At 39.0% G+C, this 26327-nt stretch overlaps 1 protein-coding gene across 2 annotated transcripts in view; it reads left to right on the top strand.

Moving 5' to 3' along the window:
* The window catches only part of mcama (melanoma cell adhesion molecule a), a 50184-nt gene extending 24790 nt beyond the window's left edge, over window positions 1–25394 (top strand). Inside the window, exons 2-16 of one of the 2 annotated variants that reach the window (XM_063486177.1) lie at window positions 5838–5968; window positions 6755–6980; window positions 7092–7162; window positions 7302–7389; window positions 7973–8152; window positions 9263–9390; window positions 10781–10925; window positions 11469–11584; window positions 11828–11969; window positions 15576–15706; window positions 15900–16041; window positions 18677–18712; window positions 21558–21684; window positions 22714–22831; window positions 23277–25394. In XM_063486177.1, the coding sequence (XP_063342247.1) occupies window positions 5838–5968; window positions 6755–6980; window positions 7092–7162; window positions 7302–7389; window positions 7973–8152; window positions 9263–9390; window positions 10781–10925; window positions 11469–11584; window positions 11828–11969; window positions 15576–15706; window positions 15900–16041; window positions 18677–18712; window positions 21558–21684; window positions 22714–22831; window positions 23277–23285 (1790 nt within the window). In that variant the 3' untranslated portion in view covers window positions 23286–25394. The remainder of the gene's footprint in view (window positions 1–5837; window positions 5969–6754; window positions 6981–7091; window positions 7163–7301; window positions 7390–7972; window positions 8153–9262; window positions 9391–10780; window positions 10926–11468; window positions 11585–11827; window positions 11970–15575; window positions 15707–15899; window positions 16042–18676; window positions 18713–21557; window positions 21685–22713; window positions 22832–23276) is intronic. The other variant, XM_063486178.1, reaches the window with a different exon arrangement.
* The last annotated feature ends 933 nt before the right edge of the window (window positions 25395–26327 follow it).

Here is a 26327-nt window from a genome sequence, read left to right as displayed (position 1 = left end):
TTTGTTTTTGTTTTTAGCAAAATGACTTACCATAGGCTTATTTTCCAGATGTTTTTTTTCTCTCTCATAGCAAAAGGAACCCCCCATAATGTTGATACAGTGTTTAGCCTATTGACCTTTAATTATCCATCCTGTGGCTGTGGAGCAGCCTGCGTGCCAGAGCCCAGCGGCTCTGTAGGGGATCTATTGATGGATAGTAGATACCGAGGAACAAGCGGCACTCAGTGCTGAACATCAGATACAAGCATAAATAAAACATTCATGTTGCTTCTTTAATGAAGTTTCACCCACCGGGTGTGATGATTAAAAATGTATGCAGCTGCTGAAGAAGTTACTAACCAGCGGGAATGATTAGTAATTTCTCAAAAGCCAAAAATGGCAGTGTGTTTGTTGGTGATTGGAAGATGTGGTGAAACAGTTGAGAAAAGATGAGAAACATTCCCAGTATGTGTCTGTAAGCCATCTCCAGGTATGTGAGCAGAGGTTTGAGTGGTAAGGTGGATAAGAGTTAAACAAGAGCAGTCATGCATACCTCTACCATGGCTGAAATTTTATCCCATAATCATGCATGAACTAAGCCCCCAAATCCTGCAGGATATCTGGATCTGTTTGCAAAGACCATCATGAGAATATTAAAACAATGTCTCTCAGATGTTCTTATTGAAAATTTATATATATTTGTGAAAATACACTGTGACATGTACAGTTTTTACCCTTTACCTCAGGGTTAAAGAATCCTTCCGAAAAATTCCTGGATCCAAATGTTGATTTAAATTAACTTGAAAAATGTTTAGTTGGGCTAAGCCCCATTTGCCAGCCAAACAGACGGACAGTCAGACATACTTGAACCGACTCACAACCTTTTTGGCTGAGGTAGTGATAAAGAAAATAATAAAAGACAAAGAGAGACCTGGTGTGTAGGAAGCTTTGCCAAAGTATATTCAAAACCAGTGCAGCAAAGCTGACATTTAAATAGTTTTAATTTCAAATAAGTAATGTTTCTGTGGGCAGCCGGCCACTTTCAACTCACTCATAGACCAAGGAACATGGTCAGGAGATGTAAAAGTCTAGTAAGCAAATGACAAAAACAATAACTCGGCACGTTGATGACATGCAGACACATCATTAGTGAGAATCTATCTTTTAACCAGTTTTTTTTTCTAATCTGCAGTATAGGTAAGTATTGTTCTGACAGAAAACAATCAGTCACCTTCATTTAGTGCAAAACCTCCAAAAGTGCTGATCCCATTGGACTTGTAAATGTTTTGGGGGTTTTTGCAGTGCTATCATATAAGATTAAAGTTAATATGCAACATTTGAAGTTGAGAATCCTTCACAGTCAAAGAACTGCAAAAGATGTGCAAAGCAAATTGGTCACATAGTTTAAAAATGCTTTGCAACCAAGTTTAAAGGGTGCACTGTCGTGAATCTGAGAGAGTTCACCTCGGCATTGATCATGGAGGACTGTTTCAGGTCTTGACCTGAAGCTGTGATATGCTTTACTGCATGAAAGGGGAGATCACACATGCATAAAGAGGTGGCTTTGAGGAGATTTGCAGCACTTCCTTATCTGTCTGTGTGAAAGAATAGAGCATGGGTGACAGTTGCTGCACCAACGGGAAAGGGGCTGCTGGGAGATTTGTGCCAGATGCTGCTTCTGAAAGAACAGCCACATTGGGAGGACAAGGAGCGCTCTTCTTCACTGTATGCTTTCACTATGTGTGTGTGTGCTCTTTGATGTCAGGCGGTACACAGTGTCCCGCAGGTGTTCAGCACCAAACCAGGGTTGCATATTGAGAAATCCTCCACCCTGTCATCCACACTTACATGCTAGCTTTTTACACCCTTCACTCTCTGAGGGGACACTCAGTGCCCGCGTACAGCTTTTATTCTGGGCGTTTCCAGGTCTCTGAAATTTTGAAAGGCTAATCTTCTCATACATTTTCTCTAAAGTAGCTTAAATAAATAACATTAAATGTGCTGATTTAACTATATCTGAATATTCCAAAATATATCTTAACCAATTTGATTTTCATTCAGTAAAATTCCTGTTCTAATAGGCACTCAGTCCTATTTCACGGGTCACCAGGCATGTGCAGGATTACAGATTTGTGATGTCAGAGTTAATTTGGACTCTTATCGGCGGCAGAGCTGCAGATCTACTAAAGGCCTAAGCTTGCAGCCTTAATGGGATGGAGATTGCAATAATGGCAGTTTACCTAGTTAGCATGTGAGGATACTGTCTGAGTATTGTCCGACGTGCATAATGAGTGACTGTACACAGATGCTATTCTGGAACTATCCCCTTATAATGTGTATTATTGTCTTATTAGTATTGTGAGAGCATGTGAGTCTTACCCAGACATCAGACAAAATGGTTTCGTCTGTTGATTCTCTTACTTTTCCAGTCTTCCCCTTCTTCTCTCATCTCACCTTATCCCTAGCATCCTCCTTTGTCACACCAGCCCTCTGAATGTCCTACTTCACTGCATCTGTGAATCTTTTCTATGTTCTTCCTCTTTTCCTCCTGCCTGGCAGCTTGACAATCAACGTCCTGTGTCCATTATTCCTCCTCTGCAGATGTCCAAACCATCTCAGCCACCTCAGCCCTTTCTCTCCAGTGCTCTTTCTTTTCCTATATCTTATTAAAAATAGTCACAAGTCTGTATAAATACGTTAGGACTGTCAGGCATCATTGTAGCACAAAATAAAAATTGCTATTTATCCCAAAGAGGACATCAGTGTTTGAACCTCACTGTGCTCAGTTTAGTGGGAATCATAAACATCTGTATACAGTTCAATGCTAATTCAGCTTCTGGATGCCAAGATATATAAGAGAATAAGTAAAACAATTTCTTAAATGAATGTGAAGGAATCACTGAGCTGAACATTGAGAGCAATCCACTGAAACTTTCTAACAAATTCAATTCCAGACTGGATCAACAGAACGGACTAAACATCCCTAGTCTGGGTAATATTGTAAGGCAGTTAATAAATTTGTCCATACTTCACACAGCAGCCTTTATCATTTGAGATGTTAATTAAGAATCTTAATTGTCTTCACCTACACACTACATAGACACTTGTATTGAAGGCATTTACATGACACAGTGATGTGTATCCCCCGACCGGTTGGTGAGTGGTGGATGTAAAATTGGTCACAAAAAGGTGCAGCACCAAAAACTTAGTGGTTGCTCGCAGATTGCTACAGTCTCTGGTAGTTTTCATGGAGGACACCAACATGTCTGCAGAGAACAACTGTGATTGTTTTTGGTCTTTGAATGCAAAGACATTGGAGAACAGGTTTTGAAAACTAAAACAGCCACATGTTCAGACAATATTCTTAGTGATGTTTAAACAAAAGAGAAAAATTAAGTTTTTATAATGAAGACTTATTGCTAAACAAATAAATATGAGTATTAGAAATATGAATTTTCTCTGTATTATTGTAGGCTCTTTACCTTAGGCACCTTGAGGTGACTGTTGTTGCTAAATAAGTAAATTTCAATTCATTGAATAAACTTGTTAAAAATTGTTATTTTAAACATTGGTATCAGAAATAATCCAAAATATCTCAGTCAGCGCTTCCTTAGATGAACTCTTCTTTCAGTTCAAGCCTGAACTATGATCATTTGAGAAAGTGCAGTTTTAGTCACTTGGTTTGTTTGGCTTCATGTTTCAGCCACGCCTGGTTCCTTGTTTCTAGCATGGTGGTTTCATTTGCTTTACTGCTGTCATTATGGGAAATTGACTGAATAATGGATTATATTTAATATTTAATATTTTATTTTATAATTTTGCATTGTAACTGGTCTTTCTTCCAGTCCTCCTATGTTGTCCTCTTGACAGGCCACTCAGTCAAGGTCCACTCAGAGCCCTCATGCTGTCAACACATCCAAATATTCTGGAGTAGTGTTTTTTTCCCTGAATGAATTAGCTCTATATCATCCAGACACAGACAGCAGACTGCCACAAATGTATGCGCATTCACACCCACAGGCAGCAGTTTCGGTTGTCAGGCTCCATAGATCATGGGTCATGTGTGCTTGTCCTTTAGTCCATGCTGCATAAAGTCACAACAGGAACAGATAAGACTGGTCCCAGGTTGGCTTGCGAAGCTAAATCCCCCCCCCAGTGCTAATCGGATTAGCTGAAAAGTTAGCAGCATGGCCCCAAAGAGACACAGCGTTTTTTACACTGACTTCTGTGACATATTTTGCTCTTCAGTGCCCGTAATCTGTTTCTTGTCTCAAAGCCGTTTCACGTCATCTTTGTCACAGTAAATAATGTATTCAGTACGTGATGAACTGTTGCTAACCTTTGCTTTGGATGAAAATAACACTTTTTGGCTGACTGGTGTGTGGGATTTTTATTTATGTGTGCAAGAGGGGATTTGGTCCACCCAGGTGGGGGAACAATAGTTCGCCCGTTGTCTTAAAGGAATGGTTGGCTGAGCATAGCCCCACGCAGAGGAGGGAGGGACAGAAAGAAAAAATGAGTTGCGAAAATGATTGGTGCCGAGGAAGGGGGGCTTGACAAGATGGTGATGGGGAGCAGCCGGCAGAATGGGGGCAGCAGGGTGGCAACTGGACTCTTAATGCTCCTTTCATGCTTGATCGGTTTCAACCAATGCTGAAAACATACTTGAGGGCACCATGGTGTAGCTCTGACTCATTATTTTTATTTTCGTTTTAGAAGCCATTGGTACAAAAAATTGCCATGCAATTTGTTTCCCCCCATCTGTATGTAGTAATTATTAATAGACTTAAAGGAATATCTATGAATAATTCCCTGGACTAAATAAATCTTATAAGATGTGTTGAAACTGCTCTTGGAATCGGCCCGTAAAACTCTACAAACTAACTTGATTTAAATTTGGCTGACCTTGCATTCAGTGTGTAAAAACAGCAAATCTTTAACTTGATATTCATTTTGTGGAAGTACACAAAGTCAGAGGAAAATCTGGAAGTAGGGCAGATTACGAATCAAGATTGTGTTGCTGTGGCTAAAGAAATTGCGGTGAATGATGGCACACCCCACAGATCGGGCTATTTTTGCAGCTAACTGCTCAGTACAAAAGTTGGCTTAAGCTAAGTCAGTGTGAAAGAGAGGTTGGTATTTGCTGTCTGGGTACACAAGTGCAACTGTTCATACACATTCTATCTGTTCTATCCTGTGATTGCTTGACTTGTGAATGAAAATATACAAGTTACTGTAATAGTTATCGCATGGTGACACCTGACAGTGTAAGAAGGTGGGGGTATCTTGTGCCATTTTGCAAAGTAACTCCAAACAAGATTAAGCAGAGAAAATACACGTTATTGTGCCATCCTTCTGTTTTTTCATCACTGTGTGAGTGGGCCCCTCTAGAACAGCAGCCAAGGCCAACATGGCTGAAAAAGCTCTTGGCTCTCTGAATCAACAGCACAGTGTCAAACTGGCTAGTCTTTTTCTTGCCTGCATTCCCCCAACGGCGCCTAGGGAACTACATTTCTGGCCAAGATGTTTGTGTAGGTTTTTTTGTTACAGTCAGTCAGGCAGAAGGGAGATTAAAATTATGCCATGTGGACAGGAAGCCTTTTCTTCTTTGTTGTGCTAACAGGGCAGCCTAGCTTCAGTTTGGCTTGAGAAGACAGTCAATCATCTGTCAGGCGCAATGCTTTAAGAAGTAAAACATATTTTAAGAATTAAAGTTTGGTAAGGATGAATACATCCAGTCAATTTCACTGGACAATTCTGTCTGGATTTACACGATTCCTGAATAATGTTTGATAACCATGTAGTGCTTACAGGAAGCATAAAGTTGATTTATGCGCATGTATTTCTGTCTTTTTCAGTGTTGGCCAAGGTAGAGCTGTCTATGAATGAGACTGTGGATGTGTACATCGGTGACATGGCTGAGATCCTTTGCCAGTACACCTCTACGAACAGTGACAGCAAGCCCAGATTTTTGATCCAGTGGTTTGTGGTGAGTGAAAATTGACGCTCAGAATATCTGAAACTATCAACTGCTGTTATATGAAGTCTTAAAGTCAAGCAATTACCTCACCATTAGGGAGCCCTGAGCTCCATTTTTTTGTTGCAACATCAAACTTTTGTGTCATTTCCGGAGATTTCTTAAAGTGCTCTATTTGTGAAGTAACATGCAATCCTAAGTCTTTGAGGCTCTCATTCATTTTAGATTTAGTTTTGATTCATGCAGATCTGTTCACAGAGCAGGGTTGTAAATGTAGGGTTCAAATGTGCAGTTTTGTTTTGTTTTTTAAATCCAAGCTTCTTAAGTGAGTTCTATTTCATTCTGTTTTATTTATAACACCAAATCACAGCAAAGGTTGGCTCAAGGAACTTGAGGTAAGTTAAATTAAGGTAAATTAAGAAAACCCGCTGATCAGACTCCGTATGAGCAAGAACTTGGTGACAGTGGGAAGGAAAAACTTGCTTTTAAACAGGCAGAACCAGGTTCAGGGAGCTGCAACTATCTGCCACGGCTGGTTGGGGGCGAGGATGAACTCCAACTTGGCCATTTTGGACGTTTTGTTTCGGATGCCAGTGCTTGTTATGATTTTCTAGCTCAGAGGGACATGAGCCAGCCAGTAGGAATAGCTGTTTAGCAACAGCTAAACTTTCAAAATAAAAGCCAGGGAATTGCCCATTAGGCAAACTGTTTTTCTGTATAGCAAAAACTGAGTTGACTGAAAACGAGTGATTGAACTTTAAATATGCCATGTTCTTACTGTATGTCCTTCTCTACTAGGCTGAACGTGGTGGCTCACGGTCACGGATCTATTACGCTGATGCCAATCAAGAACTGATTGATAGCGGCACAGATTACACCGACCGCATTAACGTGGTTACAGACGAGAATGGAACTCGACTCTCAATCCAGGACGTCAGACTGTCTGACGAGAGGGAATTCTACTGCCATGTTAATGGGCTGGCTGCTGGGAGCGGGGTGCGCAAGACACACCTCAGAGTATTTGGTAAGAAAGCACACAAAACAAGCAAATCAATCTAAAGGAACATTTAGAATGTCACTGAGCTCTATGTTTATTTATTATAAATCACTACAATTGGTTTTTTTTCTTATTCAGCTCCTCCAGATGTTCCAGAGATTGAGAGTGTCACTACTGGAATATCTGTCACTAAAGACACACCATCTAAGGTGAGCCACTCAATTTTAGACGCTGACAAATAAATATTCTTTGAGATGGCAATGTGAAGGAGGCATCTGAAAGTCACTAAAACAAATAAATTACCAAGTTAAAGATAGCAAAGATTTCTCTATGTGACCTTTAACCCAGGTTGCATCATGTGAGACACGAAACGGCTTCCCTAAACCTAACATCACCTGGTACAGGGACGGCGAGCCACTGATGAACGAATCAGGACGTGAGTACAAACTGCAGATGGATCAAATAAGAAATAAATCTCCCTTTGTTTAAAATTTGCTTTTCTCCTGTTTTATTATAGTTTTCTCAGACACACCCCACAGGACTAGAACAGAAAATCCTTTTTGCACATACCAGCTAGGAAATGATAAAATGCATACGTGTAGTTATCTAAAAGAATGCTGTCATACTGGATCAGTACATCTATCACTTTCAGTAAATATTTCTCTATGTAGGCTGCCTTTGACAATGTCCAGCACTAGAGGAAAAACTACCTGCAAGCTATACTAAAAGCTAGATTGAAATTGTAACTATGTTAACCACTACATGTTAAATGTCTGTGTTTTTTCCTTGTGATCATGTTAGCATGGGAACACAATGTTAGCCTAGTGTAACTCGGTAACTGTTCCCATGAACAAGGACTCAAACAGGAGCAAACTATGTGCACTTTGTTCAGATCAGCTGATTGCATGATGTTTTATTTAAGATGTGATTTAGAGAGAACTACATAGTGCATATTGCAATTAAATCACATAATGGTGTTGGTCAATGCATGTTCACATTTAGTCTTGTCCAATTTCCAGGTGTAAACATAGTGATCCTGAGCTCTCGGATGTCCAGTGACCTCTACAGCGTCCAGAGCACTCTGGAATACAAGGTGGAAAAGGAGGACAAGGATGCCCGTTTCTCCTGTGAAGTCAGCTTCTTTGTCCCGGACGGTATCAGGACAATCGAGTCCCCAAGTGTCAACATCACTGTCCACTGTGAGTTAACACTCAGGGTTTTTATATTGTCATGTAATCTTAAAGAAAATAAGTGTACTAAGTAAATATATAACCCAAGATTCAGTAGCTTATAGAACCATATTTAGAAGCAATAACGTCAAGCAATTATTTCTGTATGACTTTATCAGTCTTTCATCAAGTTAGGGTAGTTTTTGCCTTTCTTTATAAACTTTTAGTTTATTCAGGCTAACTGGGTTTGTGGGAATTAATTTATGTACAGGTTAATTTGTTAAAAGACATTTCACAGCCTTATTGCTAGTATTCAAACATCACATTAACCTGTGAGTTGTGATGTATCATGAGCTGAACTGTAGCTAACATTCTGGTCTGTTTTATAGCATTTGTTGTTAATTGATTATCACTTTTTTATATGTAGTGTCATAACAGAGCATAACCTAACAGAAATATTAACACCTTGGATATATATGAAATCCTTTTCCTTTGTTTTGTATTTGGGTAACTGGCTTCATCCTCAAAGGAAGCTGCTTGTGTTTCATTTTGCTGTAATAGATGCTAATTCGTTTGAACTTGCTCACAGTCGGTGGAATATTCATAAGACACACATCAAAGGAGCGGCGGTGATTACTTGTTAACGTTTATGCTTGTTGTATCGAAATGTCCAAAAAGGTGTGTTTGAAGCTACAGCTATTATTGCTCACCATTATTAACCATGCTGGTTTAGTTTATTCTGTAAGAATGAAAAACAAAAGCCATCAAAACAGAGACAATATGACACAAATCCCAAAATAAGTCACTCGTCTTTCACAGCATCTGTTCATACCAGCAACTCATCCTAAGATGGTGTTTACAGTAGTAGTACAGTAGTTTATTCTTTGGGCCCCAACTTTTTAAAAATGTCCTCAACTCATAAAATGACCTTGTTTCACTAAAAATAAATATCAAAACAAATATCATTTCATTTTCCGTCACCTATAAGAATTTTAACAGCCTCATTATCTCCTCTTTCCTTTATTGGCAGGCAGAGCCGAATGCAGTCTGTGCTGTCAGCAATATGGAAATGGCGTTGTAAAGTGACTTTAACAGCTCGCTGAATAAGCCTGCTTAATTTGATTTTGTGTGTGCGTACAGACCCCACCACCATGGTGGAGCTTTGGAAGGAGTCGCCCCAGGGCTTGGTCAAAGAGGGGGATACTGTGGAGCTGCGTTGCCAGGGTGATGGCAACCCCCCACCGCACTTCATTTTCAACAAAGTAGAAGTAAGAATGGACGGTCTTTTCTCACCCTACAAGTCCCAGAGTGAGAATGGGTGACACACAAGAGACATGTAGGGAATGTTTTTGATATGCATAGCTCACAGGGACCCATGTAGACATGAGTGTGCAAGGTCTATGAAGACTCTGTCAGCTCTGACCCTGCAGGTCCAGGCTGGGGTCTGAGACCAGAGGCCACAATGACAGGGCTCATGGGTAGGACTCATTCCCATGTCAGACACGCACTCATTGTACGTATAGACAATGCAAAACCTCAGCTCAGCCGAATTAAGAAAAGTTGAAGTGGCAGTGAGCTGAGTTTTTGTATTGTCCACTTTTGTCAACTTTTCTTAACTTGGCTGTCAGGGCTTTTTATTCGCGGTTGTTGACTTAGGCACATAAGAGTAATTGGAAAAGATTTCTTTCTGAGAAAATAAAGAAAAGTTCTCCATTTTGTTAAGCCATCATCGAGGTTACATGATTTATTCACACAGTAACAGCTAAAAACTCAGACAAGATGGTAAAAACATGATGTCAGTCAAGCCGTTTGAAGTGTGGAAGGTCCATTGAATAATAAACAGAACTGTAAAATGAATGAAAAATAGACCACTCTTTTGTTACAAGATCCTTACTGCACCGTCCTGATCATACTAGTATTTAAGAAGGTGAAACAAAAATTTGTTCTCTTGACTTTAGCCAATTTCTGGAATTTCAAATAAACAGATCTTGGAAAGTTTTAATAACTCACCCAATCACTTTTTAATGTCCATAAGACCTTTCATGATATATTAACAGTTGTATCATAGCTGTATACAGTAAGTTTTTGCACTGTAATGAATAATGCAACAGACATTATGTGCCTTTTAGTTTTGCTTTCTCGTACGTACACTTGGTAATTGTCTGGCCATATGTGCTTATTGTTAATGGACTCACACAAAAATGGTGGGTGACTTTGTTGTTGTCCCTTCAGAAGATTTTGGTAAAGTTGGACAAAAAATCAAACTCTTTGTTGTAAGTGACTGTCAGTCTAAGATAGCAGGTTACAAGAAAGGATCTGCTTTTAATTCATCAAATATTTGCCACATTTATGTTTAAAGTTACTAATTTTGAGTCTGTCTTTGGTTGTTCTCTAAGAGGACACAAAAGATTACTTGATGCACTAGAGGACTGAGGAAACTCTTTGCCAACCACAGATTCTGTTTTTGATAGATAAAAGTCAATTACTGCTTTTTTGCTTCCTGCCAATAATATTTTCAATTAGGTATTTATCTTTTTTTTTAATCAAGCCCAAATATGTTACAGTGAAGTCAAAGGCAAACTGTTATTGCCTGTTATTGCTTTTACACCAAAGTAAAATGTACTTAGATAAAAATTAAAATGAAAGTATTTGTTGCAGGAGCCTGATGTGAATTTCGAGAGCAGTAGGGATGTATTGATCCTGTCATCAGTGTCACGGAAAGATAGCGGCACCTACCAATGTCACCCTCTGAAAGGCGACGGCATCATGGAAGTCAAAGGAGAAGTGGAGCTCAAAGTGCATTGTAAGGAGCAACTTGATATGAATGGCATACATACTTACATATGAGAGGAAACAGCTTTGTACAAATGAAAGTTTACTAATAATTCTCAGGTTTCCCTCTAAACGTGGAGACTTTCTTTCTCTAATTTTAAATATTTTTTTCTTATATTATAGTAAGAAGCTCTGATGTTGATTTAAACTCGACATATCCTGTATTTACCCCAAAGTAAATCTTTCTGCTTCTGCTAGAAAAAAGGCTTTTAATTTTAATTCTGTGTATTTTGTTCTACATGGTTTCTTCATTGCTGTTTTGGGGTTTTTTGGGGGGATGTTAAGCTGCTGTTAGTATTAAACCTTCAAAGCTGCCCAACAGCTCAATGGACGTAATCCCTCCCTGTCTTTGCAGACTTCTGAATTTTGCGTTTCTGTTAATTGGCAAGCTTGGCTTGCATATTTTTTGGTTCAAAACCAAGTTTAATTCACAGATTCTTTTACTCTGTTAATTACAGCCTGTTTTAAACTGTGTTTTCACATATCTTGTTTTGTCTCTTTTTCTTGTGTCCAGATTTGGATACAGCTGTTGTGGTACCAAAAGATGAAGAGTTAATGCACAAAGGAGAAGATCTGACTGCAACCTGCAATGCTCTGTCCTCCCGCTCAACATCTACTATCTGGTACAAGGTATGAACCTTTAAAACACAACACTGAGTTTACAGCTGCTTCCTTCGATCAGAGTAAAAAAGAAAGAAACAGAAGTAAGTAAATGTCACTGATGTTCTAGTTCTCCTTGAAGGGAAGATAGATTTCTGCGACTCTTCCAGTCTATTTAATAGATGAAATGATGTTTCTGTAGTAGCCACAGTGGATTGACCAGCTATCATAGCCTTTTGTATGTTTGTGCATCTTTTCTGTGGATATGTATAGGATGGGAAGGAGGTGGGTCGAGGGAACACGTTCCACCTGCAGAATGCCACCTATGAAAGAAGTGGGGTGTATAAATGTGAGGTGACGGTCCCCTCCCTGCCTAACCTGAAAACCAACGGTTTTGTTAAAATCATCGTCCAAGGTTAGTAATCCCCTGCACCGCTTGAACAACTTCCCATCACTTTTACTTGCACATAACAGGTTTGTGCATTAAGGACAAATCTGGTCTTAAAGGAAATCTTTTTTCGATTTTCAACTTGTCACATAAAGAAAAAACACCTTAATTAGACTCAAAACAGATAACCTCACTCAGACCAGACACAATAAAAACTGACATAATGACCTTTTCCTTTTTGTTGAGATAATACAGAGAAAACAACAACAATTAGACAACCTTGGCAGTGACATTGATGACATTGGGAAGGAAAAACCTTTTTAATATTTGGTATAACCAGGCTCACGGAGGGGCTAACCTCTGCCTGGTTGATGGTGAGTTGGGGGAGACAAGACAAAAGTCACACTGTGGAAAAGGGCCAGAGATTAATAATAACTAATACAGAGTAGTGTATAAAGGCACAGAATGAAAAGAGGTGAGTGAAGAAGAAACATTTGTCCATCATGGGAAATTCCCAGAAGCTTAAGGCTATTGCAGCTTAACTAAGGGTGGGTTCAGTGTCACCTGATCCAGCCTTAACTATAAGCTTTATTAAAAAGGAAAGTTTGAAGCCTGATCTTAAAAGTAGAGAGGGTGTCTGTCTCCTGATTTCAAACTGGAAGCTGGTTCCACAGAAAGGCCTGAGAGCTGAAGGCTCTGCCTCCCATTCTACTTTTAAATATCCTGGTGACCACAAGTAACCCTGCAGTCCAAGAGCAAAGTGCTTTATTGGGGTGATATCGTACTATTAGGTCTTCAAGATAAGAGTTTGTGTGAAATCTTTGTACACACTGCCTGTCGCTGCTACTGGTTGGATGGTTTAGTGCGGTCCACAGATTGGGTCCCAGTGGAGAGCCAAGAAAATGATGAAACGTGACTAAAAAGACGGAAATAAATAAATAATAACGACAAACCAATGGAAAATAAATAATATTAGAGTGGAAATTAGGTGAGGTTGGAAAATTGTAATAAAGATAAATCAAAGTAACTTAGTTTCTCTGAGAAGAGATGTTTGGTTGAGGGCGTCTTTCACACTTGGTTGGCACCATGTTAGTGTTAGAGAACGTCTACTGACAGATGAAGTGCTCGAACTGATGGCTGTTGATATCCAGCTGAAGTCACAAGACAGTCTTATGCAAGACTTCCTGTGCTTTTTTTCTTCTTTTCTTTAGATGGTGGTTTGCTCCACTCAAAAAAGTTATAATTTCCCCCCATTTAACCAACTTGCTGCTATTCATGGGCCTTGACTGTGTCACACTCATAATTTCCACTATCCTGCAACTGCATGAATTGACTCAAAGGTTCAGTTTTAAGGTTTTTGAAAAGAGTGTACAAACTGCTACTGTAGTTATTTAGCAATTGTTTCTTAATATTTTGTGCAGTTATATATTGCAGTAATAATGGATGATTACTGTTGGTAACTGGCAACTGTTAGTCAGTCACCCCGTAGTTGAAAGCAGAACTAAAGCAAGTGAAAATCACACTTAATTAGTAAACTATTCACTTTACAAAGTGTGACCTCTTGGGTGACAAATGTGCAACTTCAACTTCACCATCCCTGCAACCTCGTAATGTGGATGTTTTTGGTTTCTAAAACAGGACTGTTATCTCCGTGCCTGAGAATCGAGGCATATGTGGACTTCACAGCACACCAGTGTGCTTTTACACACCATTTGTAAAATACTCGAGAGAGACCCCGAGGAGCTCCATTCGAGATTGCAAATGTGCAAATCACTCAGACAACACATTAAAGAATTTTCCCCATTTGTTTGAGTAGAGCAGATAATTATGTGGAGAATTCACAGCAGTCATGTGTTCTGCCTTTGGCATGCTCTAGTCAGACACCACCCTGCGCTGAAAAGTATTTTCAGCGGTGAGAATGCATCAAGATTTCTGTGTCCTGCATCTGTTGGATTTGAGAAAAGAGCGCTTTGGACAACTTCAGACTTGATTTGCATTCTTCAGAGTTCACATATCAAGTCATGTCAATTTTATTCATATAATGCATTTTAAAACTATTAGTTGACCCCAAGTGTTTTCTAGATCTCCAAAAAAAGAAAAATTTCAGAATGAGTCAAAAATAAAAATAAATATATACATAATAATATAATAATAATAATAATAATAATAATACATTTTATTTATAGGCGCCTTTAAGACCCTCAAGGTCACCTTACAATAATACAAGAACAATAGCAGCAATAAAATATAATAAACATGGCGAAATAAAATTTAGACATAGGGTTAAAAAAAACCCTCTAATAGTAGTGAAAAAACTGTTGAAATTGAAGAGCAACAAACGTTTGACTAAAATAAGCAGTTTTGAGGTTTTAGAGCTGACGTACAAGCATCATTGATTGCACAGGTTGTTACATGGGCTGGCAGACTACTCTAGAGTCTGGGGGCAATAACAGCAAAGCCCTTTAGTTTCTCAGGTGATAATGTGCCACTGAGAGAAGTTATTGAGAGGAGGACCTATCTGACCTGGAGGGAAAAAATGAATTGTGAAAACAACATTAGATATGTGGACATGTTTTTGTTGCACTCTCTTTATTGGTCATGAATTGCTCCCTCTGTTTTTACATCCCTCAAGCTGGTTTGCCTTGAAAATTAATTACAGTAAATGTCAGCCAAGTGATGGGATTCGTGGATTATTCTTAGAACTTAAAATAGAAAGACTTCATTAAGGCTGTGAGAGTTTGACCTCCAAGAAAAGAGAAAAACTGGACACTTGAAAGTCACCACAGGACTTTTAATGTGAAGTATCAGAATCCTCAACTTTGAAACATGGCATCACCAATTTACAAAAGAGACTTTATTTATTTATTCAAGAAGACCCAAAATGAGAAGTATTAGTGCATAAACTTACTACAAAAGCTGTTATCATGTATACTTTTATACAACTTTCAGTCCTATGGAAGGAGTGGAAAAAAGGTCCTTTTTTACGAAATTGATGAGGAAAATTATTGGTCAAAGAAATTAACACTGATAAGCACCAAGTTAATGTTATACAGTGGTCCCTTGCTATAACGCGGTTCACCTTTCGCAGCCTCGCTGTTTCGCAGATTTTTTTTGGTGCAATTTTGCATGTTTTTTGGTTGTTGTTTTTTTACAGCGCATTGTTTTCTGTGTCCTGATTGGCTGTAGACCATTGTCAATCAATCTCGCGCCGTGTCTCCTGTCCAGTACAGAATGCATTCAGCTTGTCAAATTTACATAAATCTTTGATCGATATCAGTCTGACTCTGAAGTGCTGTACTGTGTGTTTATAAGTTTTCTCCCCAAGTGTGAAAATGTTCACGTCTGTCTGAGAAAAGTGTATAAAATGTGTAGTGAGGGTTTTTACAGCCTTAAAACATCTATAATAATTGTAAAAAATAAAGTTGGCTAATTCGCGGATTTCACCTATCCCGGATTATTTTTAGAATGTAACTACCGCGATAAACGAGGGACCACTGTAATGCGTTTATACTGAAAACAGGTACAGTAACAAAAACAGAGGCTTGTATCAATGGTAAACGAAACAATAATAGATAAGAAAACAGTGTTGTCACTGACATGTAATGATCTTCATTTCTTCATGTGTGCTTCTAGGTGGTCCTGAACTGGTGGGTTCGGAGGAGGAAGTCCAGCTAGACGAAGTGGAAGGCAGGGTGGTGAACCTGAGCTGTGAGGCTGTGGGCAATCCACTGCCAAGCATCTCCTGGAACATCACTGGCAGCCAGGTACTTAGTCTGCCTCACAGCGCAAATTTACTTCACAGTGGGAGATGACATTCATCCCACTATGTTCATGTTCAGTCGAAGCTAGCTCGATTTGTTGTGATTGTTTACGTGTCACCATGATGCTAGCATTTATTACAGTATTCTCAAACAGCTTTAGTCCAGCTTTAGTTAGTGTGTTTGTGTGTCTCCACAGAGCTGGCATGAAGTGGATAAAAAAACACATAAGCACATGACTCACAGCGTGGTATCGGTCAAAGTCACCTCGGACATCACCGCTGAGTGCAACGTTTCCAGTGACAGGGGCTCTGGTGTCAAGATTTTCAAAATCAAAGCCAGTAAGAGCATCTCTCTCACTTACACTATAACACTATGACTTCATTTACATATATGTTTTCCCAATGCTAACCTTTGCTTCAACATGCTAGTTTGAAAACTCTCGGTGCTAAAGAGTTTTACAAGTTTTCTTTCATCTTTTAGCTCGTTTGATTCCAGCTTGCATTCCCATTTGACAGGACTGTTACACACAGTGCCACAACTCTTGCACAATATTTGGCTCCTGGCTAATTAAGGGAGTTAAAAAGTACAGCTATGAAGAGGACAGAATTTTCTGATCTCTTCCAGGCAGCATCAGTGCTGAAACTTAAAACTTATTTTGCTTTTCAAGTCTAAATGAATGAACATCATTAGCTCGCCCTGGTTCTAACATTAAATCTTCAAATACATTTTCCATTTACTAGCTGCCTGCTCTGTAATAACTGTGCAAAAGGAAAGATTGGAAACATGTTTTTTCCAGAAAACATTTATTTTCCTAAATCTAATCAGAAGTCATTTGCTCAGTATTCATAATGCTGATTCCTTTTATCCGTGCAGTTGGAGAAATGAAACATTTTGTAGAGGCACTGCTGGTGTGTTGATTATGCTTTGTGAATTCACATGTGGAGAAAACCCTCAAACATCTTCTTCATACTTTTTCTTAATCATTAGTAACGTCCCAGTGCACAACGTTAGTGTCTGATTTCCTTCGCATTTGCTCATTGAAAATACACGACTTTCAAAAACATGTTGGACTTTCAACATGAATATTATTAATAAAAAAACAACAAAATAAGCAATATAGAGAAAATGTGGTACAAATATATGTGGTGATGTTTGTGTGTATACATGTCTGCAAAGAAGAGTCTCAGGGTACCGTGAGATGATATAAAACAAGCAGATGACTTTTCAGTATTAAATAGATTAAATGCATTTTTCAGGGTATGCACTTTGAGGACACACCAAAAAATTGATTGTCACATTTTAACCAAACATCACTACTTCTCATGCACTATAATTGTAACTCAGCGTGGGTCTTTCTTATTTGATGAACTTATTGCAGCCCCCAAATCATTCAGGGTTTGGTGAACTTCCCCTCCTCCTCAGCTCAAGAAGCCCGGGCCTAACGTGTCTTCTGTTTTTTTTTTTTCTCAGAAGACCCGTTAGGCCAGAATGCATTCATGAGGTGAAGCTATTAACTCCTCCATCCATAAAAAAATCAAAAAACACACCTGCTTTAAATTTGACCAATCTCACCTTTAAAGTCATTCCTTGGGCAGAGCTTCCCAAATCCCTTCCTTCCCTCTTTAAAATCTCTCTCTGGAAGTTAAGTTTGAAGGACAAAGTTACAGGGACTCAAGTAGGGTGAGTGATGACTGAAAATGGCTTAGAGTGGTGCGCACCACTTGTTCACGTGGTTTCCTCCATGAGATGCCTCGTGAAGTTTGGTTTTTATAATCTTACCCTTAGCAATTAATTCATATTGCAAATGAATGTGCTGAGCATGCTCCTGGTCATGCTCCTGACTGAAAGCATGTACTAATCTGCTCCAGAGCAGGTTAGTTCTAGATTAGGGATAAACAAAGTCAGACTTCTATGCACAGATAGCAAAAGAGTTTAAAATTTTACAGTAGCATCTAAAGTCTCTGTCTGTGTCTCCTTCTGTAAGAAATATAGATGCAGCTCTATTCCTTGACAGAATAAAGCTTTCTTTTGTTTTATTGTCCGGTCCACCTCGACGGTCTCTGTGATAGTAAAATGTGTCCCCTTAAGGTACTTGCGGATGTTACATGACATTTGTGACACGGATGTCACACAAAGGCTTTATGATGACACCTCGTATCAGACTTAATTTGAATGAATGCCATTGGTAATGATTGTTAAGTGGTTTAGACCACAGAAAATACATCACACCTTAATTTATCACATAAATGCAGTGATTCTTATCTATTTTGGCCTCTCAGAAAATTACACGTCTCCCTATGATTACTGATAAAAAGGTTCTCATGGATTCTTGGATATCATGGATATTTTCAAACATATCTTTGAAAAACCAAAGTATTTCTTTCTTCTTTTTTTAACATCTCTTTAAGTCTTGTGATTGCTTGAAGGCTGCTGCATTAAACCTCAGATTTAGATCGAATTAAAAGAAAAAAAAAAAGCACATTCAGTTGAGTAAAACAAAAGAAGCCTGCAGCTACCAAACTGAACTCAATAATTGTTAGCTGTGTTTTAAACAATATCTGAAACTTTCCCTTGTTCCAGCTAATAAACTGATCTTTGTTTAAATGATCAAATATCTAACAAGCGAAAAATCCCTGCTCCGTTCCAAGGAGACACAAATCCCTCGGGGTTTGTGTCGAGAAGGGCATCTGGCGTAAAAGTCTGCTAAATCAAATATGTGGAGCTACCCGCTGTGGCGACCCCTTGTGAATAAGGGAGCATGCAAAAGTAGCTTTTTGAACATCTTTGAGTCACTCATTATTGATTCTTTGAAAAGCCGTTTGCATGCTTCAGAAACTTGTGTTACACAGTGCAAGTAGATTCTTTATAATAAATTAAAAGAATCCAGTTAAATCTGAGTGTCTGTGTGTGTTCTGCGGCTGTTGGTAGACATGAACAGCTACCCGCTCTAAGTTTTGTTCTACTTGTTCACAGTTCCCAGGGTCACCACAACTGCTCCCTTCACTCCTGGTAAGATTATTGCCCTTCAGTCTCTTCTTGTTAAAGACGCCTATTTTTCATTCGTTCAGTTTCTATCAACTTGTGTCTCAGTTTTCACGCTTTTGACTTAAGTTTTGTGTGTGACAGTGAAGGGTTGGATGAGTCCATACATTATTTATCAATCCTTTTCAGGGACTCTATACGAGTCCTGTCTTTGGTTCGCTGGCAGATCTTTGGGATGGCCTGTGGGCACATTAAATATTCTGTTTGATATAGACTAAAAAATCGTAACACCAGCAAATTCAAGCACAGCAGAAGCTAGAATGGTACTTAGACCAAACACTCTGCCATGGTTCAAATACTATTTATTTATACCAGAATTTTTAAAACAAATAAAATAACTTATTAAACACTAAAAACAGACACAGTCTCACTTTTACTGACTTTTCCAGACACCCCTCTTGTTTTACAGCAGATTTTTACATACCTGGAAAATTTGCACTTATTTGTGGCGAGGGGCATTAAAGTAATTTTCTGACGTTATCTGAGCAGTCACTGTTAAATCTTCATCAGCCCTATGGGCCATACAAAGGAACCAAAACAACAGTAAAAAACCCAGTGTGTGCTCCATTTAGGGTAGAGTGCTCATAAGAAGTAAATTCTTGTTTACTTTCCCGTTTATTTACTGCGTTATCGGGAGCTGTAGTTATCTCACAGGGAGATTGGCTGGACTCAAAATACTGCAGTTATGTGTATTTTTACAGTGAATTAACACTATGCACCATGTTTGGTGTGCTTCTCAATTTTTATATGGAATCACGACACTCGTGGATATTTCAGTGGATGAAATGCAAAAAAGATGCAATGTGAATTCTGACTGTGAAGTGTGTCCACAGGTATAAAAACACCTGAAGAACCCCTCAAAACTAACGTCATAGTAGTTGTCCCTTACATTGGATGTCTTTGGGTGCATCTTTCTCTAGGAAAGCAGAATAGAAAGATAATAGTATCACTTTATTCTAATCCTTCTGCCCATGTCACCTCTCTGTCCATGTCTTTGCACGCTGAGTGTCTCATTCACATTGTTTGTGTAAAATTATGTTTCAGTGCCAAAGGTTATATAGCCTCTCATCCCACGCACCTATGCAAAGGTTAAGAATTCTATTAAAGAGGCTATTAAGCCACTTGGTTAAATTTGTAGTTTTTACATTGTCGTAGATGTTGTTGTTGTTGTTGTTGTTTGGAGATAAACGTGACACAAAGAGCTGTCATCTTTATTGCATAGAGTATATATTCAGAAGGCTTAGAGCAGTGCAGTCGAGGGAATTTATACAAACTACAAAATTTATTTGAGATCTAAACTGAGAAATTTGGCGTTAGATTTGGGAACGCATGACTGTGGAAGCGTTTAATTGTTTTTTATTTTATTAAAAGAACAGAAAATGCAGATCAGTTTATAACCACCTGGCCTTGTTGCTAGTTTTGTAGTCATAGAAGACCCGGATAATACAATGAACTGACACAGAGAGACTACACAGATATACCAGTGGCTGTATGACATGTAGCAAAAGGTTTTTTAAAGACTTTTGATTAAAATGAAAGGATGTAAGCTTTTGTACTACATATTTATGCATCAGATAACGATTGTTGCTATTGTGAGTTACAAATACACTAAAATTAATGAGTAACAGGGCTATGGGATGCCAGTGATGGCATGGTGCCTCTATTTCTGATGCCTTCAGTGCCCACTGATTGGACTATGCCTGCCTTCACTTTTATTTCAGCTACTAAACCGGTAAAGTTTTATCACTGCATCACTAGTCCATTGACAGGATTGGTCACAGACAGACCAGCATATAAACACCCCCCAAAGTACTTAAAACAACATTTGTGATAGTTACCTCTACAGGAGGTGTATAAGACATTTTTTGATGATGGCATGCAACCAGGCAAGTCTTATGATGTAAGAAATAGCCATCAAGGAATGCTATTTCGGACTTGAAATGACATATTGAGTCAAAATACAATATTACCCTGGGAGAATTTGTTTTTCCTTTAAAATATTCGTATTATTTCCCACCAGTCTATTACTTCTTACAAATGCTGTTCCAGCAGACTATGACGTGATAATACAGCTCCTCTACATTCTGGATGGATAATGCAATTCAAATGAAGTCAATTATTAGGGCTACGGGTCACAGATGCTGAGCAAAATAAATGATGATTATAAATGAATGAATAAAGGATTTTTCATACAGTCCTGCTGCACTGCAGCGTCCACTGCCAGTTAAATGATAGAGACAATATAATAGACATAATTTCACAGTCAGTTAATTATTTCTTACGCGTAAAGCGAGAAGAACTTTGTTAAATAAACTATTTTGTAGCAGAGCAGCAAGTAATGCAGTATGTAAATACACCCCATTATACTTCCTTATAGTTACAGGGTTTTACAAGAGATAAGTTAAAGAGAAGAATAGTAGAAAACGCTGCCATTGCAATAATGTTTACACTTTAAGTCCCTGGTAGAGCTTTAAAATTCACAACACCACACATGTGACACCGTCTTTCTGTTTCATATTCATGTTGTTAAAGTCTAAGCTGAACAAGCTCCTCCGGCGACTGCAGTGATGTTATGAAACAGGCATGAAAGCACTGAGTGATTTAAAGTAAACCATGTATCTTCAGTGAAGTGGGATTGTTATGTGCAGGTTGAACCAGTAAACAGAAACGTTATTGATAAAGTTAACTAGGTTAACCTGATTTCAGGATCATTGCTGGTAAATGTCACTTCTCCCAAATTTGCAGCTTTGTGATTTACATTTTAGATTAACCGATGATCGGTGTGTCCTCTGTCTGTGTTTTTGTGACGCAGAGGGCAGTGGGGTGATCATTGTAGTGATCATAGTGTGTCTGCTGCTGCTGGCCTTCCTTGGCAGTGTAATCTACTTCCTGCACAAGAAGGGAAAAATCCCCTGTGGACGCTCTGGCAAGCAGGAGATGTAAGTATTGTCTCTACTCATTCTGCTTAAAGGTGACCGATTGTGCTCATTCTTACACTTAAACTTTCTAACTTGCTGCCCATGGCAAACAAAATGTAAGGTGGAGCTTCTGTGCTCACGGGCATCACATGTCCCTGATATTAGTATATTAGCAACGTCTGCATCATAGAGATAAAAGGGTTGAAAAAACAGGCTGAAACAGGCTATCTAGAGCAGTCTGAAGCCTCCAGCTACTCTGTAAGGGCCAGATTTACTAAATAGGCCCTAAAGAGCGTTGACAGGTGTGGCTAGTTTTCTGGGTGATTTATAAAGGTTGTGCTGCTTTCTAACACCCAGGCGCAGTCAGTTTGTTTCTTTATCAATATAAAGCACAAAACATGCTTTTTCTGTGTTTAATATCAACTCAATTAGGAGTAAATTGCACATCGTAGATGTTTGTAAATCAGTTTGTGCACTTTATTTAAATATTTTTCTCCCTATATTTTGCATCTTGAAAAGGGAACTGACAGAGATACATTTGCAACAGGGTCACGGTCACGCAATCGTGCCACTACGCTGCCAACAATATTTTTTCGCCTGCACCCAGTTTGCACTGTTGCAACGTGTTAGTAAATCTGGGCCTAAGATGTGTACACTATATATTTTTTATTATATATTTTTGGGTTTACACTCTCGCCATTTATCTAGCCATCCATCCAGTTTTTCTTCCAAATGATTAAGTAACACTGTGATTTTGGCTCTCTAAAACACATGCATGCGAGGTTAATCAGCGATTCTGAATTGGCTGTAAAGTGAAGTGCTTCAAGTGTAAAAAATAAAGGACTATTTGAGTTGATTTGTAGTCTAAGTTACTTTGAGTCGTGTGTAAGATTAGTATGGTCTATAAAAGAAGGAAAAACGGAATTACTGAGTCTATGAAACCAGAGATAAAGTGTCTAAATTGGAATTTGCCATCATACCAAGCCCCAGCACTGATGCCTGGGCCTTTAACCATGTCATACATGTCCCAACATTTCTTTCTGTCGTCAGCACCAAAGAGAAGACCACCAAAGATGAGATTGTTGTGGAGATGAAGACCAACACAAAGAATGAGGAAGCCGTCCTCCTAAAGGCTGTCAACGGAGACAAAAAGGGCCCTAATGACCAGGTAACTATTGTTGTGGATGAATAGTCACAATTTACGCTCAACTTCTATGTATAGCCAGTAATTTTGTGTGAACCATGACTGCAGTTTTCATTTCATCAAACACCAACAATTTTTGTAGTGACAGCATTTTTAAAACTGCCATCAAATGCCTTTATTCTGTGAAGATTTAGCTCAACTGCCAAGGCTGTGAAAGCTGAAAATTGTCTATATTGTGGTTAGTTTCACATGTTTGGTAGCTGTTCAGTTAAAGTTAAATGTTTGATCCAAGTTAGACATTTGTGCCGTCACATTCTGGGTAACATTCAGGGCTGCACTGAATGTGTGATAAAAGATAGAATAACAGTCATGTAGTGCATGCAGCTGGAAACAGGATTTATTCAGTGTGATCACTGGACTGAGAGGAGTATCTGAGAAGCTGACGCTTTCCTCTTTGTCTCCGGTGAAGCCCCTGTGAAGATGTGCAGCAGACAGCAGGATAAATGAAGCTGGCAGTGGGTGTGTGTTGGAACAGCAGAGGCAGGAGACGCTCCCACTGACCTGATACCTGCAGAGTAACACCACCTCACAGTCTGGACGTTCGACCCACCGTGCTTTGTTCACAGCAGTATTCAGACGATCGACACAGAACCGCAACCATACACGCACATTACACTCACACACGCACACACGTTAACACACACAGGTATGTACATAGAGATCTGTATTTTCTTTTGAGTGAATGTTTTCTTCCATTCATTAGTTCCTGTACTACTTCCTGAAACTGTGTTCAGCTCTTGGCTGTTGTTCAGTGTGTATGATGGCGTCTTACGTGCATCATGTTATTTTATTTTTTTGTTTTTATCAAAGTGTATATATTATATATATTTTGTTATTTAAGGAATTTGGCACTCAGATTTTCATTTCATGGCAGCGTCTGGGTCTTGTGCATGTTGATCCGTGTTCATGGTTCCAGGTGATGTTTAAGGCAGGACGTGTTGTCAGAGACCAAATGATACAGTCATACTGAGAGGTTTGTCAGTGTGTTTGAATTTAAGAAAAAGACGAGTAATTTCAGCCCAAATCGATGATCGTCAGCAGGTTAATCCCAACACTAATCCCAACACGATGCGACACACTGGTAGCTTCTTTGGAAACTGCTGTCAAGCCCGTGTACTGTTTGTAAATACATGTTTGTACAGACTTGCTAGTGGTGGCCTTGAACTATTACTGAAGGTGAAAAGGTCAAAGGTTAGAGATCTGCTGTGCCTATGTTTTTGAGAATGCATCATACACTGAATTTGTTTGTTTGCTGTTTGCTTTGTGTTTCCACTGAGAGCTAGTTGCCTGAAAAGGTGTCCCAGTGTTTTTGCATGTTTGAGTCCAGACAACACTCATGCTGCAGATACTGTTTTCCAGTCTGCTGCAGGCTTTGCGCTTTTTTCCTCCCGCAGGCAGTCACACTTTTTGTTTTTGTAGACTTTGAGAAATTATATGCAAAGACCTGAGATTTGAACATTTAGTTTTCTGGTCAAAGGAACAGCATTGTGCCAGACTGATTAAAACAATCTTGGCTTGGCATGACCATTAAACTATCACGAACCTTCAACAAAAATAAATTACAGACATTAAGATTTCTGTTATGGACTGCCAAACTAAAGCAAGTGCTTCAGTGCTTTTTTTTTCAAACCTTGAAATATCAGTCTACAGTTTGTCATTTTATAACAAAGAATCGAGCACTTTTCTTTTTTTTGGGAGGAGAGCGGCTTGAACAATCTTCAGCAAACCCAGAAGTCTGAAAACTAAACATTACTGATTTTCTGAACATATTTGGAAGACTCTTCTCACAGTGTTTAAAAAACAATATCCAGAAATGATGAGCTGCTTCTCCTCGACTCATTTGTACAATGTAAACAAGAATTTATGCCTCCATTCTTCTGTACACAGCAACACGTTGATTCGTTTCTTAAAAACTATCTTCAGAGCTTTTTGAAACACCTTCCACGATTTATATTTCAGTAAGTGCTCAACTCTGTTACTCCCATGTAATTATAGTACATGAGGCAGAAACTGTGGCTAACCTTAAACACTCTGTACAAATGCAATCCGGCTGCCTGATGAGGGAAAACATGCAAAAATATTGGCGCGCTCCTTTTTTTGGCCCAGTGTTGTGAATATTGCTCACTGTGTACATCATTGTGAAAAAGATACACTTTGTTGCTGAGAGCGCTACATTGCCCCGATGACTTGCAACATTAACAAAGTAGTGATGTGTTTTCTGTTATCTGCTTTTGGTTTGTTTTTGTTTTTTTTGTTCCACAGAGCTGAAGTTGGAAGAAATATCCAGGTACAGGTTGTCCTCAGGCAATAACTGTCATTAATGGTTTAGAAAAGCTGCACGAAGCCATAACACCGACAGTGTCCTGTGTGCAGTGAAACATTTCTGATTCTTTGTTTTGTTGCTCTGGATTTTTTTCACTGGTGGGGAAAAAGTGTTGTGTTCTTTCTTTTTCTCTACATGTGTGTAAATTGAGTACTGTACATGTGATTCTTTGAGCTTGCATTTTTTTATATTTTTCGCAAGAAAATAAAGCCAAATAAAGTTTCATTTAAAGTTTTCATTTAAAGTGTTATTACTTTTGCAGAGGTATAAGTGAGCTCTGAAGTGAGAGCCCAGAGGCTAAATATGAACCCCAGCAACTGTGAGCTCAGTGTGCTCTGTGTTAGCTCTGCACAGTCCCACAGTGAGAAGACAGGAAGGAGTGCAGCCTCCAAACCGCTGTCAGCACGAACTGGAAGTGACTCCAACAGTAGCTCAGATTTCCAGCTGGAGTCTGGAAGGAGGCAGGTCAGAAAACAAAGCTCACATCTGCAATGAATTCAGGCAGCGTTAGCTCATGTAGCTGCAAATCAAATCAGCCATTCTCTCTTCATTTAGTGTAAAGCCTCCAAAGGAGACGCCGCCACCATGATCACAACTCGGTACTTTGACTTTGTCTTGCATTTATGCTGCTTGGATGGATTGCTGCATGTAACGGGGTTTTTTTGAGGGAAAAGAGCAAAAGTACATCATATTTTCTACACTGAAAGTTTGTGCTTTAAGCATTTAGTGTTTATTTAACAGTGGGGGAACAACACATAGGAACTCAGTGAGCTGGTTTGTTTCAGAGGTTCTTAATAGGTTTGATGTCTGAGTGTAAATTCAGAACCCAAATCAGATATAAATTATGTGTGATTGGGTGCTTCACAGGCAAAATGCACACTGAACATTTTAAGCACAGTGTTAGTTCAGGCTGTGATGGCTCAGCCGACACCCTTTTACACATCCAATAGGCATCTCTCACACAGATTGCAGTAGTTAACCTGCTCAAAGCAAGCTACTTTGCAACCCACATCCCACACCAGCTCCTCTGTTTCTCAAAGTAGTTGATACAGTTGAAGATCTAAAACAAAACACCTTTTGTCAATCTTAGCCATACTTGCGTGATGACAGAAGATTCATCATGCAATTTTTTTTTTC

This window comes from Pelmatolapia mariae, linkage group LG10_11, assembly GCF_036321145.2.
Source record: "Pelmatolapia mariae isolate MD_Pm_ZW linkage group LG10_11, Pm_UMD_F_2, whole genome shotgun sequence".
NCBI lineage: Eukaryota > Metazoa > Chordata > Actinopteri > Cichliformes > Cichlidae > Pelmatolapia > Pelmatolapia mariae.
This window is presented reverse-complemented; position numbering and strand designations above follow the sequence as displayed.